The sequence below is a fragment of the Penicillium roqueforti genome (genome assembly GCF_015533775.1).
Source record: "Penicillium roqueforti strain LCP96 04111 chromosome Unknown scaffold_26, whole genome shotgun sequence".
NCBI lineage: Eukaryota > Fungi > Ascomycota > Eurotiomycetes > Eurotiales > Aspergillaceae > Penicillium > Penicillium roqueforti.
In genome coordinates this window covers 253,125-269,042 of record NW_024067590.1, presented here as the reverse complement: position 1 = coordinate 269,042, position 15,918 = coordinate 253,125, and the positions used below count along the sequence as shown (strand labels likewise).

At 49.4% G+C, this 15,918-nt stretch overlaps 6 protein-coding genes across 6 annotated transcripts; 2 read left to right on the top strand and 4 right to left on the bottom strand.

Annotated features, from left to right (window-relative positions):
- Positions 1-50: 50 nt before the first annotated feature.
- LCP9604111_7847 (sugar porter family MFS transporter) lies at positions 51-1,897 on the bottom strand (the record flags this gene model as incomplete). Its single annotated transcript, XM_039075924.1, has 4 exons — positions 51-434; positions 523-831; positions 895-1,299; positions 1,361-1,897. 4 exons carry the CDS (start codon positions 1,895-1,897, stop codon positions 51-53), a joined length of 1,635 nt encoding a protein of 544 aa, XP_038926236.1.
- Positions 1,898-3,728: 1,831 nt separating this feature from the next.
- On the top strand, positions 3,729-4,784 carry LCP9604111_7846 (shikimate dehydrogenase family protein; the record flags this gene model as incomplete). The annotated part of the gene is made up of 1 exon (XM_039075923.1): positions 3,729-4,784. The coding sequence occupies one exon, from the start codon at positions 3,729-3,731 to the stop codon at positions 4,782-4,784; it is 1,056 nt and encodes a 351-aa protein (XP_038926235.1).
- A 185-nt stretch (positions 4,785-4,969) lies between these two features.
- Positions 4,970-6,297, bottom strand: LCP9604111_7845 (inositol monophosphatase family protein; the record flags this gene model as incomplete). Its single annotated transcript, XM_039075922.1, has 6 exons — positions 4,970-5,078; positions 5,134-5,265; positions 5,349-5,784; positions 5,864-5,952; positions 6,003-6,054; positions 6,111-6,297. The coding sequence occupies 6 exons, from the start codon at positions 6,295-6,297 to the stop codon at positions 4,970-4,972; spliced, it is 1,005 nt and encodes a 334-aa protein (XP_038926234.1).
- A 1,522-nt stretch (positions 6,298-7,819) lies between these two features.
- On the bottom strand, positions 7,820-10,587 carry LCP9604111_7844 (putative quinate pathway repressor protein QutR; the record flags this gene model as incomplete). The annotated part of the gene is made up of 2 exons (XM_039075921.1): positions 7,820-8,074; positions 8,143-10,587. The coding sequence occupies 2 exons, from the start codon at positions 10,585-10,587 to the stop codon at positions 7,820-7,822; spliced, it is 2,700 nt and encodes an 899-aa protein (XP_038926233.1).
- A 1,021-nt stretch (positions 10,588-11,608) lies between these two features.
- Positions 11,609-14,426, top strand: LCP9604111_7843 (putative C6 transcription factor QutA; the record flags this gene model as incomplete). Its single annotated transcript, XM_039075920.1, has 2 exons — positions 11,609-14,175; positions 14,231-14,426. The coding sequence occupies 2 exons, from the start codon at positions 11,609-11,611 to the stop codon at positions 14,424-14,426; spliced, it is 2,763 nt and encodes a 920-aa protein (XP_038926232.1).
- A 410-nt stretch (positions 14,427-14,836) lies between these two features.
- LCP9604111_7842 (type II 3-dehydroquinate dehydratase) lies at positions 14,837-15,304 on the bottom strand (the record flags this gene model as incomplete). The annotated part of the gene is made up of 1 exon (XM_039075919.1): positions 14,837-15,304. The coding sequence occupies one exon, from the start codon at positions 15,302-15,304 to the stop codon at positions 14,837-14,839; it is 468 nt and encodes a 155-aa protein (XP_038926231.1).
- Between the last annotated feature and the right edge of the window lie 614 nt (positions 15,305-15,918).

Sequence of the window (15,918 nt, the reverse complement as noted above, 5' to 3'; positions counted from 1 at the left end):
CACAACGCGGCAAAAGACACCAACACGGAAATGATTCACCACCGCATCGTTCAAGCGTACTTTGGCTGAGCCGAAGTATCCTCGACTTGCTCAGTGCGCATCTTTCCAGTATCAATGCCAGCAGCCTCGACATCGTTTCGGAAAAGCTCTTCATTCTCACGCAGCTGGGCGACCATCTTCCCATGGGCATGCCGCACGGGCTTGATGTCAAACAGCTGTTCCATGCTCTCAAGAGGAATACCCTTGGTTTCAGGGACGAGGAAATACACGAAGACAATGGAGAGCATCATTAATGATGCGAAGAAGAAGTATACGCCGTATCCCATGGCTGTGAACATCTGCGGAGTGAATCGCGAGACGAGGAAGTTCCAGAGCCAGTTGGAGGCGGCGGCGCAGGCCTGTGCCATGGAACGCATGTTAGGATCGAACATTTCCTGCAGATGCTGTTAGCAATATGTCTTAACGCTTGTGGATTGATTAAGTACTGGAACAATGTTCAAATACTAATGTCCGGATGCTTACCGAGTTGAGGACCCACGGGGTACCGTTCCAGGTTGGGGTATAGAAGACCGTCCACAGGTAGAAGAAAAACATGGCTGCGATACCACCGCTGCTCAAGGACTCGCTTGGATTATTTTGGGGTTGGGCAACCTTGATGTACGCGCCGACAATCCACAAACATACGGAACCACCTGCTGCGCCAACCAACAGCAGGTTACGGCGACCGACGTGATCAATCAACCAAAGCAGCCAAATGAAAGTCACTATGGTCTTGACTACACCGAAAATTCCAGTGGTGAACAGACTGGTGTTGGTACCCCTGACACCAATCTAAAAGCATTATTAGCGTCAGTCATGAATGCTCACATGGATCGCAACAAGATTGCGACTTACCGATTTGAAGACAGTCGGACTGTAATAATTGATGGCATTGATACCAGATCCATTCTGCCAGAAGAACAGCGCGCTTCCGAGGAATAGACGCCACATGACTTTCTTGTTGGTCCCAGCCGCCTTGAAAGGTTTCCAGAAACCAATGCCAATATTACGGCGCTGCTCATCCAGGGCTTGGTCAATAGCACCGATCTCCTCAATCATATAGATATCGTGCTCGGGCAATTGGCGTATCCAGCAAAGATTTTTGATAGCCTGCTCGCGGCGACCGCGTCCGAAGAGCCAACGAGGCGATTCCCGGATGAAGTAGGCACCGATGATCAAGAGACCAGAAGGAATCAACTGAATAGCAAAAGGAATGATCCATTGCTTGTGGCTAGGTGCCATGGTCTCGTCAATACCGAACTATTGATATTGTCTTAGTATCCACAAAACAACCCGGACACAAACGAAAAGGAAAACTCACATTGATCCAAAATCCTACAAGACCGCCGATCTGCCAGCCAAGCTCATACACACCAACCAACCTACCACGAATAGCCGGAGGAGCCAATTCGGAGATGTAGATTGGGGTGATGTTAGATCCCGCTCCGACACCAATACCAGCGAGAACTCGGCCACCGTAAAGGAGACCAAGTCCTCGTTGACCATTAGCACCAAGCATGATACCAGCACCGAGAGTGAAAACCAAGCCAGAGGCCAACAGGCCAACCCTACGACCCCAGAAGTGACCAATGGGATACACGAACAAAGCACCGAAGAAGGCACCAGCCTGGTAGCAGGATACGATGTTGGCGCTGATCAGGTTCTTGGTAGTAGTAGACATGTCGTCGAAGTGGAACTCACTCTTGAAGGAGTCAAGAGAGAGCGTAGTGCCGATGAAAGCACTGTCGTAGCCAATCATACAGGATGTGCATGATGCCACTGCTGCCAGAAGATAGATTCTCCAGTTATAAACCACGCTAGGCGTCGGCCGGTCCTCGACCAGCTTCAGGATAGACATGGCAGCGATTCAATATAGAAGAATTGAAGAGGAAATGCAAGAGCCTCTGTGACCAGACGACCTCGATCCCCAATGCTAGATGCAGAGAGGCAGTAGGATGTATCAAGAGATGTATGAGATGCAGGTGCAAGCGCAAGGGGAGAGAAGAGGAAACCAAAAAGAAAGCCTACACCACGTTTTCTCGCGAGGGTGGGCAAGATATAAATAGGAATTGCCCCGGACTGTCGATTCGCCCTTGGAAAAAGAGAGGACAGAATCTGGGGTTTGGAAAGGGGGAGAAATCGTGGGGATGCGGAGTCGGAGAAAGGTATAGGACAGGTTCTCGAAATCCGAAAAATGAAGAAAACCAAGGCGCGGCAAAACGAATACTCTAAGTTCTTCTGTGCGTGAGGACAGTTGCCTTTGTTGCCTCTTGGCACCTACAATGTGGCTTGCTACCAAGAAGAAATTGACTCAGAGGGACATGCAAACTCTGCCGGGCTGCCACGAAGTCTACAAACCGAGATCATTCGCTTAAGACGTTGGATTGTGGAGATCCGATGCCGCTGGGAGAAGTGGGGACTTCCCCGGCGGGTTTCCAGTAACCCGCGACAGCGTGCATGGTCAGCTCGATCTTTCTGGGGTACCCCGGAGGCAATGCAGTGGACGATCTAGCCCTGGTGTGAAATAGCGAATGGTTATTGGTCTGATAAGATGAACGGAAATGGACCCATGACTAGGGGAGGGAGAAAACGGCCAATGACCGATTGCTAGACATGGGTGGCGGGGAAAAGCCTTTCCCCGGAAGCTTAAGGCGAGGCGCGGCCACTGTGAAGTAATCCATTGGCGACTGTCTGCCGGAGCAATTATCAGTTTTCAAGTCATCACTCGTATTACCCGCGTTATTTTCATTGGCTCCTGTAAAGTTCCCTTTATCGTGGGGTAGAGGTGGTTGTTGGTGGCTGTAGTAGTGGGAAATCATTCAGCCCGGCAGATGTTCTGTCAACAATGAAGCATCGACTTTTCATCTCATGAAAGAGGTTATATAGACCAACAAGCAATCATTTCTCCTCATATGTAGAATATGATAAAATGATATTTCTCGAGGGAAGTGGGATAGGTGAAAGAGTAGAATATTTCGTTGTTTCTCCGACGGCTTATCGCTTTCTCGCAGATTCCACGACGCCTATTTGATAGGTCATGTGATAGTTGTATCAATGTGATCGTACGTACCAGAGTAGCTATTGAAGAGGGTATACGATGGGCAGTCTGGCCTAGCAGATAAGACAAGGGCGACGCAACAACACTAACCATCCAAGGAGGTCAGCTAGCAAGCATAGGGACCATACAGACCACAGTAATTCCCTCTATCTTAGTGGAGCAACATCATATAAAACCCTTTTCATTCTATGGGATCCTATACGCTAAGTTCTATCTGACACCCTGTCTGAAAATATAGCAACTATCTGGGGTTTCCCCACTGTACGGGATCATCATGTATCTGTCCCATCTTTCAGGCAGAAAGAAGTCAATGCCAAAAGACCGGGTCACGTGATACGCACGAGGCTTATGATTTAATTGCTTCGCTTCGCTCCGCAATTAGTACAGATCAGGTAATAAGTGATCTCTGAATACATTCGTTGTGGCTTCATAGTGGGAAATGGCTCGGTTCAATCTTCCCCCGAACTGAAATGTAGGAAAGCCGCCCCACCCGGCAGAGGAAATATCCATGGTACGTATACGGAACAGTGACTAGTGAGGCTAAGGATTTTCCGTCTGAATTTCGAATTTCGTCTTATAATATTGTAGGCTCCCTTCTGCATATCTCAGAAGGTAAATATACACAATCATCATGTCCGTCACAGAAATCAACCAAACGCAGCTAGAAGAGCCCATCGCCATTCCCTCTAACCGCGATGGCGTCGCCTACCTGTACGGTCACCCTCTTCTGAACTCGCTCTCCCCGCCTCTCCACCAGACAGTCTACAACGCGCTCGGTCTCAACTGGACTCAAATCCCCTTATCTAGTGTGTCTGGATCATCAGAGACATACCCTCCCCCATACACACGGTCGCCGCCGATTGAGAAATATCTGGCATCGATCAAGTCGAATCCGAAGTTTGTCGGTTCGTCCGTGACAATGCCTCACAAGGTCGCAATCATGCCATATCTCGACGACCTCACCGAACACGCCCGCCAAGCTGGCGCCTGCAACACCATCTTCCTACGCGAGGACCCAACAACTGGTCAGCGTCAATACGTCGGCACCAACACCGACTGCGACGGCATCCGGGAGGCCCTTACACAGAATGCACCTGACCCAACACGCTTCCGCGGCCGGCCCGCGCTCATCATCGGTGGCGGCGGCACTGCCCGCACTGCTATCTACGTTATGCGCCGCTGGCTCGGCTCCAGTCGTATCTACATCGTCAACCGCGACGCCGCCGAGGTCGCCGCCATCCTCGAGGAAGACCGTCGCCGCAACCCTGACCCCAATGCTCAGGCTCCTCTTATCCCCGTCACTGACCCCGCCGAGGCTGCCCGCCTGGAATCCCCCGCGGCTATCGTATCCGGTATCCCTAACTATCCCCCGAAATCTCCTGAGGAGCTGCGTTCTCGCGCTATCATTCAGGCTTTCTTGGGTACTGCTGCAGGTGCGGAGAAGCAGCAGGGTGTCATCCTGGAGATGTGCTACCACCCCACGCCCTGGACTGAGATAGCTCACCTGGCTTCTGTTGGTGGGTGGAAGGTCATCCTAGGCTCTGAGGCTTTGATTTGGCAGGGTCTCGAGCAGGCGCGTCTTTGGACTGGAAAGGATGTCATCGGGACCCCTGGCCTCGTGCAGGAGGTTAAGGATCTTGTTTCCAAGACCATTGCGGAACGTGGATCTGCGAAATCTACCCTGTGATTTCTTTTATACAATCACGTTTCGTTTTTTTTTTTTTGATCATTGTATAGAGCCCAAAATAGCTGCTAGTTGCATTGTGTATATATAATAGATGGTGTCCTCATTTTGTAATACATCTCAATATGTATATCTGTACGTCTCATCAGACCTATACACAATAAAACAAGATCAAAAGGCTAAGCCATTCAAGCTCCGGGTCGTGAGTATTCCAGATTACGGACTCGGCGCCAGACTTCGCGTACTGTCCGCTCCTGTGTTTCGCGGCCTGACTCGGTTGCAGATGGGCCAGCGGGTCTGAAATGTCATTAGCAAGATCCAACACTAGAAGGGAAATCATTCAAAGACGCACCTAATTGCTAAATACAACCTGCTGCCAAGTCGGACATCTTCGATTGGCGCCGTATCCACATTCTCTGGGGGATTAGCAGTAGTCATAAGTCCACCGGCCTCCAGAAGAATAGCAGCACCAGCAGCGATATCCCTGTAATAGTCAGCCTCAGCATACCTATCTTCGACTCTCCAAGAGATAGAAGTAGAAAAAGGGAAAAGAAAAGCAAAACTTACCACTCCCAACAACCTCCCTCCCACCAAATATCAAAAGAACCCATTGCAACATACGCAAGATCAAGCGTCGCACTGCCCAAACTGCGTACACCATGCACCATACCACCTCTCCCATTCCGACTACCCACCTCCGCAGCCATATTAACAAAACTCTCAATCTTGCGATGCATATTTCCATCAGGAATATCGCGGCGGTCTTTACCCCACTCGCAAGAAAAGATACACTGTGAAGGCGCATTGGCAGGCATTGGCGGGGTCGGGTTGTGGATGAGCGGAAGACGGCGAGTCTCGTTTAGCCAGGCTCCGCGCCCGCTGCAGGAGGACCAGAGCTGGTCTGTGAATGGGGCATATATTACACCAATTACTGGCTTGTGTTGCACGATGAAGCCGATCGAGACACAAAACATGGGGAAAATATGTGTGTAGTTTACGGTTCCTATAAGGTGGGTTCATTAGTTAAGTGTCGGTTTAGAACAATGAGCAGTCGGTCATGGCTCCAGGGTCCTGATTTTTACCATCTAATGGGTCGATGCACCATGTTGGTTGCTCGTCAATGAGGTAGTCGCGCGACTGGCCTTTGGCATAGGCCTCCTCGCCGAGGAATCTAGGGGTCTGTTAGTCTTGTTGCCAGCAGATTTTGGTAATGATACTAACTTGTGAGAGGGGTATCTTGCCTCGAGGGTGCTTCGGATGAATACTTCGACGTCTGCCAGGTAACACTGTGAGCGAGTCTGATATGCCTTATCGGCTATGCCGCCTTACCTTCGTCGGTTTGTGTCACAATATCTACTGCGTTTTCCTTTTCCTCAAAGGCGTAAGAGGAGCCATTTGCGCCTGAAATACGCTGGTCAACACGCTCCATGAGCATCTTGCCTGCCTTGCGGCCCAGGTCTACTGCGAAAGCGTATATCTCATCCAGCTCATCTCGGGAAAAGGGTCCGACGGCCATGGTGAAACAGATTAATGGGGATGTGTGGAAGCAACGTCTCAAAATATGTTCAGAAGCAAGGTCGAAGGGAAAAGCCTAGCTTCTTGAGTCATCCGGTGAAAATTGGTGTGTCCAAAACAACCGTCACTAACCGACGTCGGGAATTGCTTATCGAGACGTTTCCCCACTTTATGGGGAAATTTATAGCTTCCCTTGGCGATATTACTAAAACTCGTAGTTCTATGCATTGCTGCTTCACTTGACTCGCTACTAATTTTCTCTCTTCTAAGAATGGTATGAAAACAACGGATTTTGCCTCCCCAGTCAAGCGGAAGTCATCATTTTCCATGATGTTATATGCATGCAAGTCCCTGTATACTGATCAAACCGAACAGCATACCCTGGAATCATAGACCGCATGATGAGATAGTCGATAGCATTACCCCATTTAGCGGTTCCATTCAAGGTTCGCCGGATACCTCGATCTAGGCTTTCTGTGAGCCAGTCCGAGTATAGGCATGGTTGCACTATAGTAAGGTCAGGAGGAGCCCGTGCAGTCCACATTTGGAGCAGAAAATCAGTCATGTCATTTAGAAATGCTTCGCGTTGGATCTGAGGAATATGGAGATTTCAGATAGTCAGTGGCGTACCATTGACCCTTTCCGAATATATGACCGGGTGTTTTGGGCTGAGAAAAAGGCTTGGTGCTTTGATTGATGTACATTGTTCTTTCAAACATCAGAAAGTTTTCACTGCACGTAGTTCGTTTTTCCAATTATTGGAATCGTGACCGACTCGAGCAGCCCTCTCTACAGTATCCTCAAAGGCAATTTTGAATGGTCTGTAGGAGCCGCCATGGCGGGGTGTTTTATCGCCAAAGGAGGAGGGAACCCCTAGGCGGAGTTGGCTGGCCTCCGAGAGAAGATCTGGCAAGTTCACCATGCTGAGGCTTTTAAGTGGTCTGGAGCTGATGTGAAGCGGGGGGTACGGGGGATAAATGGAGAGAGAACCGGTGAGTGTCACAGCGCCAAGGCTGTTTGCTTGTGACGCAACGGCCAATAGATCAGGACATTGATCCCCTTACTGTGTAGCAACGTGCGTGGGCTGATCCTAGTTTTTGTATTTTATATTATATTTGCGTTGAAGGATGTGTTTCCAGTTGACAAATATAATGGGTATAATATATTTCGTGTGGCTTGTCGTCTTAAAAACAACGGCATCTGCGGCATACAGTTGGGAATTCCACTGATTTGATACATGAAAAGAATGTGAATACGCATATCTTCTGGCGTGGGTGTGCCGCCGACTTTCCTTTGACTCATTATTATGCTGAGTCTGAAGATTTAAGAATACTCTTGCATCTAACATTGATTGGATCAGAAGCAAGCCAACGAAGTTTGTATTGTCTGCGGCAATGTGTCATCAGATACGGACGGGGAAGGAATATCCCAAGTTTCCTTGTATCTGAATTCGTCATGGCACAGATTGGGCAGTTCACCACTAGCTGCGGTTGATCATCATTCATAGAAATAGCTGGCCATATTCAAGTCGGCTGTCCATCCATTTGCTGTAACCTGTCTCGTATCGCTTCATGATCATTATTCCCTTCATCGTCTTTGTACTCTTGAAGCACAATGCTCCGCATAACGCGCCTAGGAGCGCGGCGGCCAGTGAACAGTTCAAACTGAGCGAAGCCTTGTTCTGGCAGAACATCAAGGCCATCCAGGGCTACCCAACCGCGATGGGATAGGGCTCGTGTTTGTTTCATGAGAGGGGTATTGAGGGGCTTGTATGCGAGCTAAAATCATTGGTTAGGAATAAAACACCATTATTTTGGGTTGGTACAAGAGTAAAAAGGAAACTTACGTCAACAACAACGCCACCTGTCGGGCTCTCTAGCCATTGTGCTGGCATATGGAAATTAGGTGCTAGCTCGCCGCCAATGCTATGAGCCGGAATTCCTGAGACAACGATCGTCGGCTGTTTGAAATCGGCAGGCCAGGGGTCGGATAATGAAGCAATAATGCGAACTGTGGGACGGCCAGACCCGCTGGCTTCTTTTGAGTGTAGATCTTGCCGGTTGTAGTGGTGGGCCAGTCTTTCCGCATTGGCGATCGTACGGTTGTAGACAAAGATATTTTGCACACCAAGATGGATCATGGAGTAAATTGCAGCACGGGCCATTCCACCAGATCCGATGACAAGACCTGTCGATGATGAGCGTATCGCATTTGCCGGAGACAGACCGCGGCGAATGCAATTGCAGATACCAATCCAATCGGTGTTATCACCGTGAAGTCCCTTGATAGGGCCGGCACGGCTCTTTTGGAGAAAGACTGAAGATTCTTGAAGACGGTTGTCGTCCAGGTCATCAAGGTTGCGGATGGGGATGAGGGTATTGACGGCACCGATAGCTCGTGCATGCGCAGACATTGAGTGGAGGAGAGGGATACACTCTGTTTTGTATGGAAGACTGACACTCGATCCTCCGAAGTATTGATTTTCCACAAGTTCATTTAATCCCCGTAGAGTAGGTGATTGGTGAATGGAGTAATTGTGCGGCAAACCGCAGATTTTGAAAGCCGTGTTGTGCATCGCGGGCGACATACTGTATGTGGTGTTGGCGCCAAAGACGAAGAATTGCATCGGGTCCAAGGCAAATGAGCTATAGAGCGCCTTCTGCACTTCGCGGGCTGTGATATACGATCGTAGGTGAGTTGGAAGTTCCGTTACCAAGGACGGATGTGTGACTGGGGAGAGAATAGGATTGAAGCAACGAGACATGCGGCCAAGAGGACCGGTGTTATAGGCGATCAGCGAAATGCCAGCAACTGGCAGGCTTTGGATGCGATGGCGAAATCTTTGCACCGCGAGGTTGTCTTCGGGTGTCTCAGCCGGTTGGCATAGTCGGACTATGTCGCATCCTAGGCTTTTAGCCCGCTCATAAACTTCCATATACTCATCGCCATCCCAACCCCCGGGCAGAGGATGGAAGGCTTCGAAGTGGCCAATGATCCTGGTTCGTCCACTTGAGGAGATGATCTGGGAAATGATATTGTCATCCCGGGTGAGGTCAACTGTGAGGAAACCGGTGGAGAGTCGCAAGCCATGGCGGACGAGGTTTAGGTACGTTTCATCGGTACATCTCAAGGGAACTTGATTGGGAGACAGAGATCCTGTAGGGGTGGTATAGCTTTCCACATGATATATCAACGGCACAATGATGTTGCGACGGATTGTTGCTACCGCCTGACTAATACTGTCCGCAAGACTTGAGCTGAGGCCTGGCTGACCAGAAGAGTCTGTTACATCGACTGCCAGTTCGAAGGCATCGGCGGTGAATTCCAGCTGCTCAATATCCATGCCCTTCTCACAAATCTTAGAAAATGGCACTGACACTGCAGATGTGTACATACGAGATTCCACAGGCAACAGCGACAGCGGGAAAGATGCATGCTGGCTGTTAAGTTCTGCAATGTCCCCGGTTATGAAGGCGATGAACCGGAGAAAGTCCCGCTGAACTCGTTTCAATGTTAAAAACGGAATGGGAGTATGTGACCTAGGTTCTGTTCGATACGTCGGTGATGCAACATCGCTATCACTTCTGGCCTCTGACAGATTGAAAAATTCGAGATTCGAGCACCCTCGGTATATCGGTCCGGACAATTCTAGGAAATGTCGCACCTTTTGCGTATCCCACGCTTTGAGATATGACTGGATGCTCTCTGCATCTCTAACAACGTGGATAACAGGATGCGTCTGCGCATATTCCCTAAGAAGTCGTTGGCCATTGCGTTCCATCGACCCGGCCCCGCACGCAATCACACACCCATCCTGGTTGTCTGCTAGCATCGACTCAAAGACCCGGGCCTCTTGTAGTCGGTAAACAGATCCATCATTTTCCTTCTTAAACTCAGCACGGGAACATCCCACAGTCTGATGAAAATAGCGGTCTGCATCAATCAATCGTCGACCGGATGTCGCCGCGAGAATGACCGCCAGACTTGACTTTCCCGTGCCACGGATTCCGATCAACACGACAGATGCCTTCGGACTGAAGGTCCGTGGGGTCTGAAGATGGCCCTGTTCAAACAGTATTGGAGATCCGCGGTTGGAGTTCAATTCTTTGAGCGACGGTGGATGCGAATATCCGGATGCTTGTGTGCGTTCACTCGATGGACGTGAAGGTGGTTGAGATGAGGGGAGAATAGTGTGAGGGGGCACGACGCCTGGGCTATACTTTCGAGGCCCATCATCTAAAGTCTCGACTTCGTGGAGCTTTCGTTTCGGTGGGCGTACCAACATGGACATGGCGCATAGAGTGTTCCACGTGCGGCAATGAAATCAGGAGCAGGCTAGTTGAGGACCCATTACCACAGAGGGAAAGGTGGGGGCCACGGTAGGGTATTGAGATATGTGTATAGAGGATCCGGAGATGTGGAGGGAACGAACCAATATGGTAAGCGGGATTTTCCAAGGTTTGCGGGGGAAAAGGATATTCGTGAAAAAGGCGTGGGTCTGGGTGCCCCCGGGCCATACGCTACCGTTACATAAGGCGGACGAGCACTCACCCGGCCATCCCATATCAGATTTTGCCTGCAGTATGATTCGTAATATAGGTATTTTATACATTTGAATACATAGAGTTATACATCGAAAAGTCCTTCATGTCTGAATTCTCTACTCCGTACATTGATTCTCAATGAATATAACTCTTTCTCCATCTAGCTATTCACTAGATAAGTTTCCGGTTTATAATGAAAATATAGAGTACTAATTGTCTAGGTAATTTGACGGTAATGAGGCAGTAATGAAAAGCTGGCGGTGAGTCAGGCGGTCAATATCTACTAGTATAGGAAAATCTGATATGGCGGTTAAAGATTGCCGTAACCCGGGGACTTTCGATTTTCCTCTTCCCCGCGGGGGACTTGCGCTCAGATACGAACATGCGAAACAACTGGGGAAATCATCGAAATTTCTGAAGTTTGGTCTGAATTGCGCCCCTAGCTTACCCAAAAAATCAGCTTCAAATTCATAGCTTAAAGCTCAGTCTGCACGCGATTACCTTTTGCGAGACAGTGACTGGCTCACCGGTAGCCGGGTATCGACCCTTCCCCGGAAGAACCTTGTTAGCAAGCGTCTTGTTTTGTGCTGCACCTAACCTCAACATCGCGCTTCCCCCAACAGCCCTGATATATTTCCAGTGCAGCTCATTTTCATGGCGTAATCGCCTGATCGTCCGTGCAGGCGCCTGTCGGCAAAGGATTCGTCACATATCACTTGGGGGGAACATGCACCCGAATCCTCCAAGTGGATCGCAAAATCAACTACCATGAGCGCCGAACAGCGGCAAGCTACCGGCTCTAGCAGCAAGTCCAAACGACGATGGCCCGAGCCAGAAGATGACGGGAAGGCGACAGGGGAACCGAAACGTCAGCGTGTTTCACGGGCTTGCGATAGCTGCCGGTCGAAAAAGGACAAATGCGACGGAAAACAGCCAGTTTGCTCGACTTGCGCATCGCTCTGCCGACCGTGTACTTATAAAGCCAACCCAAAGAAGCGAGGCCTGCCCACTGGCTACATTCGCTCGCTGGAGTTACTTTGGGGGCTGGTATTCCAAAGGATCCAAGGCAGTGAAGATGTCATGCGAGCTTTGATGCGATCAATCAATCTTCCAAGTCACTTGGCCACGATGGGCAAGGAAACGGAGGGGTCCGATGCATTGCTAGCTTCCTTCAAAAACAGCACAGTACTCAGAGATATTGAGCGCATTCTTATAGCACTAGAACAGCCGGAGGAGGAAAGAGAGCGAAATATCCAGGGATGTGGCGATGGAGAGACACCTCTCGATGTCGACGGAATTCTTTCGTCCGCCGAAGCACAGGAATGGCAGATCCCAGAAGGCATGGAAGCTCGCGAGACGCCATTACCAGGGATATCGCCGACTCGAACCGCAGGAGGCATCGCTCCTACGAAAGTCACCGGACCACGCCCGACTACAGACTGTGGTATTCAGACAAGTGCACCAGATTACCGACCCTCGTCCTCTTTCATCTCCTCGCCGAATCCTCATTACCCTCGATCGCTCTCCATGAAAACCCCTCTTCAACTCCCCTATAACGCATGGCCACTTTTTGATGTATATTTCTCCTACACGCAGTGTTGGTTCCCCATACTCGAAAAGCATGACATACTTCGTACCGCTTTTCAATATACCGAAGGCGATGTATACGCATCGTGTTTAACCCCCGGGTCTGGGGAACACGCGGCCTTATGGGCTGTTCTCGCTCTCGCCTCGCTCCAGGATGCTTCTATCTCAGCTTCCGGTGAAGCTGAAGAGCACCCTACTGATCATATGACTCCATCACGAATGTATAAGACTGCCCGGCAATTGATTCCGCCTGAAAGTGGCCCTCACGAAATCGGACATGTGCAAGCACTGTTGATCCTGGGTCTGGTCAAGTTTGGACAGCAAGAATGGACTGGGTCATGGATGCTTGTCGGTCAGGCTGTTCGGATTGCGCATATACTAGGTCTTGATCAACCTTCGTTTTCTCCATCATCGAGGACTCCGGATCAAGAAAAACAGCTTGGTCGAGCAAAACATGTGTTTTTGGGTTGCTTTGTTCTCGAGACTCTCATTGCGGAATCAATTTCACAAAGCCCATCGCTGCGAAAGGCAGACCTAGCCAGGGTAGGCGCTATCAATGAAGATGGTCTTGAGGAATGGCATCCTTGGGAGGATCAAACTGGGTTACGGCCCACCCAATCATCACGGGCATCTATGCAGCGTGGTCCCCTTCACGCGTTGAGTACTTTCAACCGCCTCGTCGGCCTCGTATCCATTTTGAATGATCTATGCTGTTGCAAGCACGACCCAACGATATCTCGATCACAGCTGGAGCAACTGGAGTTGCAATTACAGCGATGGGTAACAGAATTACCAAAGAGTTATCGTGTCGATCTACAAAGTCGCCCTGTGAGACTGGCTTCTCCACATATTTTTGGGTTAGAGATGACATATGAAAGTGTTGTCATTGCTCTCAGCTCTCAAATTGCCATTCGTGAATATGATCAGAACATACCCGAACCCCCTCACAAAATTCGTGCTACGGAAAGCTCGAAAAAACTTTTGCAATTGCTTCAGGCATATGTGGAGACATATAGCTTTTCAGCCACAGCACCAACCTTTGGTTTGATGCTTCGATTTGGCCTTCCACGGTCCATCTCTAGGGATCTCCCATCAGTTCTTGACATGGGGTTACGAACCAACATATACAATCTCTCTTCGCAGCTTTCTGTATTGTGGACTATGCCAGACCAGCAAACCGCTAGTCAAGGTATATCACAAAGATCTCAACACCTAGGTACTTCTCCTGCGGTCTCACAGCATATTGGTGCCTCTACCGGCGGAGATTTAGAAATCCCGTTATCGCTCTCAATGGCCACACCTTCACATCATCTTCGTGCAACACATGCGTCTCAAAATAATGCTCATGCCGCGGCTGCCCCTGAGAACCCATTCCTCCCCACGCCTTGGCTCAGAGCCACACAACACATCGAAGATGTATCTCTCCTCCGCACACCGTCCTCTCTAACCTCCGTCGGGGGCGCCTCTGAACTTCCCCCACAACAGAGCCACTTGGATGATTCTCTTAACATTGGGCTTTCTCATCCTACATCAGCGCCTAGCCAATCCCACAGTACCGGGATGCTCGCCGAGATTTCGCCATCGTATCACCAGACCGCACACTACCACCCAACGGCATATCACGACTCATCCGTCAATATGAGCACATTTGTTGATATGGATGGCTATGCGCGTCCACGGAGGCAGCGGATTGCTCCTGATCTCGATGCATTATTTGACGAGCTGGCGTCATTAGATGGTGCAGAAAAGTATGCATTTATCCCCTATTTCTTTGGCATAATCACTGACTTTAACCCTCTGTAGAGCCGACAATCAACCAGAGTTCATGCAGAACCTAGGTTTTGTTTCTAATGCGGGCATTCCTGAGCTCTACTCGTTCTCCAGTCAGATCGAGCCTTTCTTACTGGCAGAGACCCAGCAGCTACCCAACAATGGCAATACCTCTAGTATACGACAAGAAGCGCAGCTTCTTAATATGTCGGGAACCCCCAAGCGATGACGTGATGTGGAATCACTCCATTCTAATGATCTGGATGCCGTGGGAACACCCTGTCGCCGCTGGTCGGCCTCGTTGGCCTCTGAGTCTGCTATTCATATGGGACTCTGGACTAGAGCTATACATCTAGTTGTTGGCTCGCATATTATATCACACATTCGAAGCCTCAAAGGGGAGTCTCAATTTGTGTCTGTGTGTGTTGTGTAATGCGCGGCGCATCTCTACAATATACAAAGCTATTCCAGGCTAGGCAACTGGTAATAAAAAATATCCTCTATGACACATATGAAATCACTAGTCTACAAATTCATTTCTTGGAAGGATGAGCGCCTTTACAAGAGGACTTCTACATGAATCCATAAAAGTTTCCCACAAAAAAAAAAGAGTATATACAGTCACATATCCCAACTCAATCATAGCGCAGCCTTAGCCTCCTTTTCCTTCTCCTCGAAATTAGCACAAACATGCTCAACTGCAACCTTATACCCGTATACCCCAAGACCAACAATAATGCCCGCAGCCTTATCACTGAAGTACGAATGATGTCTCCAGGGCTCGCGCGCATGGACATTGCTCACATGGAGCTCAATAAAAGGGATACTGACACCGAGCAAGGCATCGCGGATCGCAACGGAGGTATGCGTGTATGCGCCTGGGTTGATGATGATACCGTCGACCTTGCCACGCGCCGCCTGAATGCGGTCCACGATAGCGCCTTCGTGGTTCGACTGGAAGCTTTCGAGAACAGCACCATGGCTGGCGGCGACCTCGCGACTGTTTGACTCTATGTCGGAGAGCGTTGTGTGTCCGTAAATGTGTGGCTCGCGTGTACCCAGGAGGTTCAGGTTAGGGCCGTTGATTAGGAGGATGGATTTACCCATTTTGAGTGGTTTGATATCCGAATTGAGGGATTCGATGGTATTTGGGGGATTGTGAAATTGAGAGACTGGATATTTCAAGGGTTATAAGATTGAAGGTAAGCAGGTTATCGGATATATTCATGTTATACTCGTCTCTCCGCATTTTGCCCGGCCCGGCAGAGCGCTTTGCCGTGGATGATTTTTTGGGGTCAACTAAATCTTTCAAATGTCTAAAATTAATACAGAACTTTTACAAGGACTATTAGGGTAAAATTCAATTAATTCTTTATCTGACTAGAGGGAACCTGGAAGTCGCTGAGAGAACAGCAGTAGAAGGGACAACAAACCGGAGATTGAGAGAAGGCATGATACCGGTTTGTATAACTTATGTTTGCTTCCACATGTTTAAGAGGGAGATGCACGATGGGTAGTATGGCATAGCAGACAAGACGAGAGCAACCTATAACACTACCTACCAAGTAGGCCAGCTAGCAAGCATGGGACTAAAAAACATCCTTTAATTCAGTTCTTGTGCGCCGTCGAGTCTCCCTAACATGACAAACCAGGGCAACATGATGGCCCGAGTTCCCTTACTAGTTACAATAACTAGGAAATTGTAATTATTATTTACACTA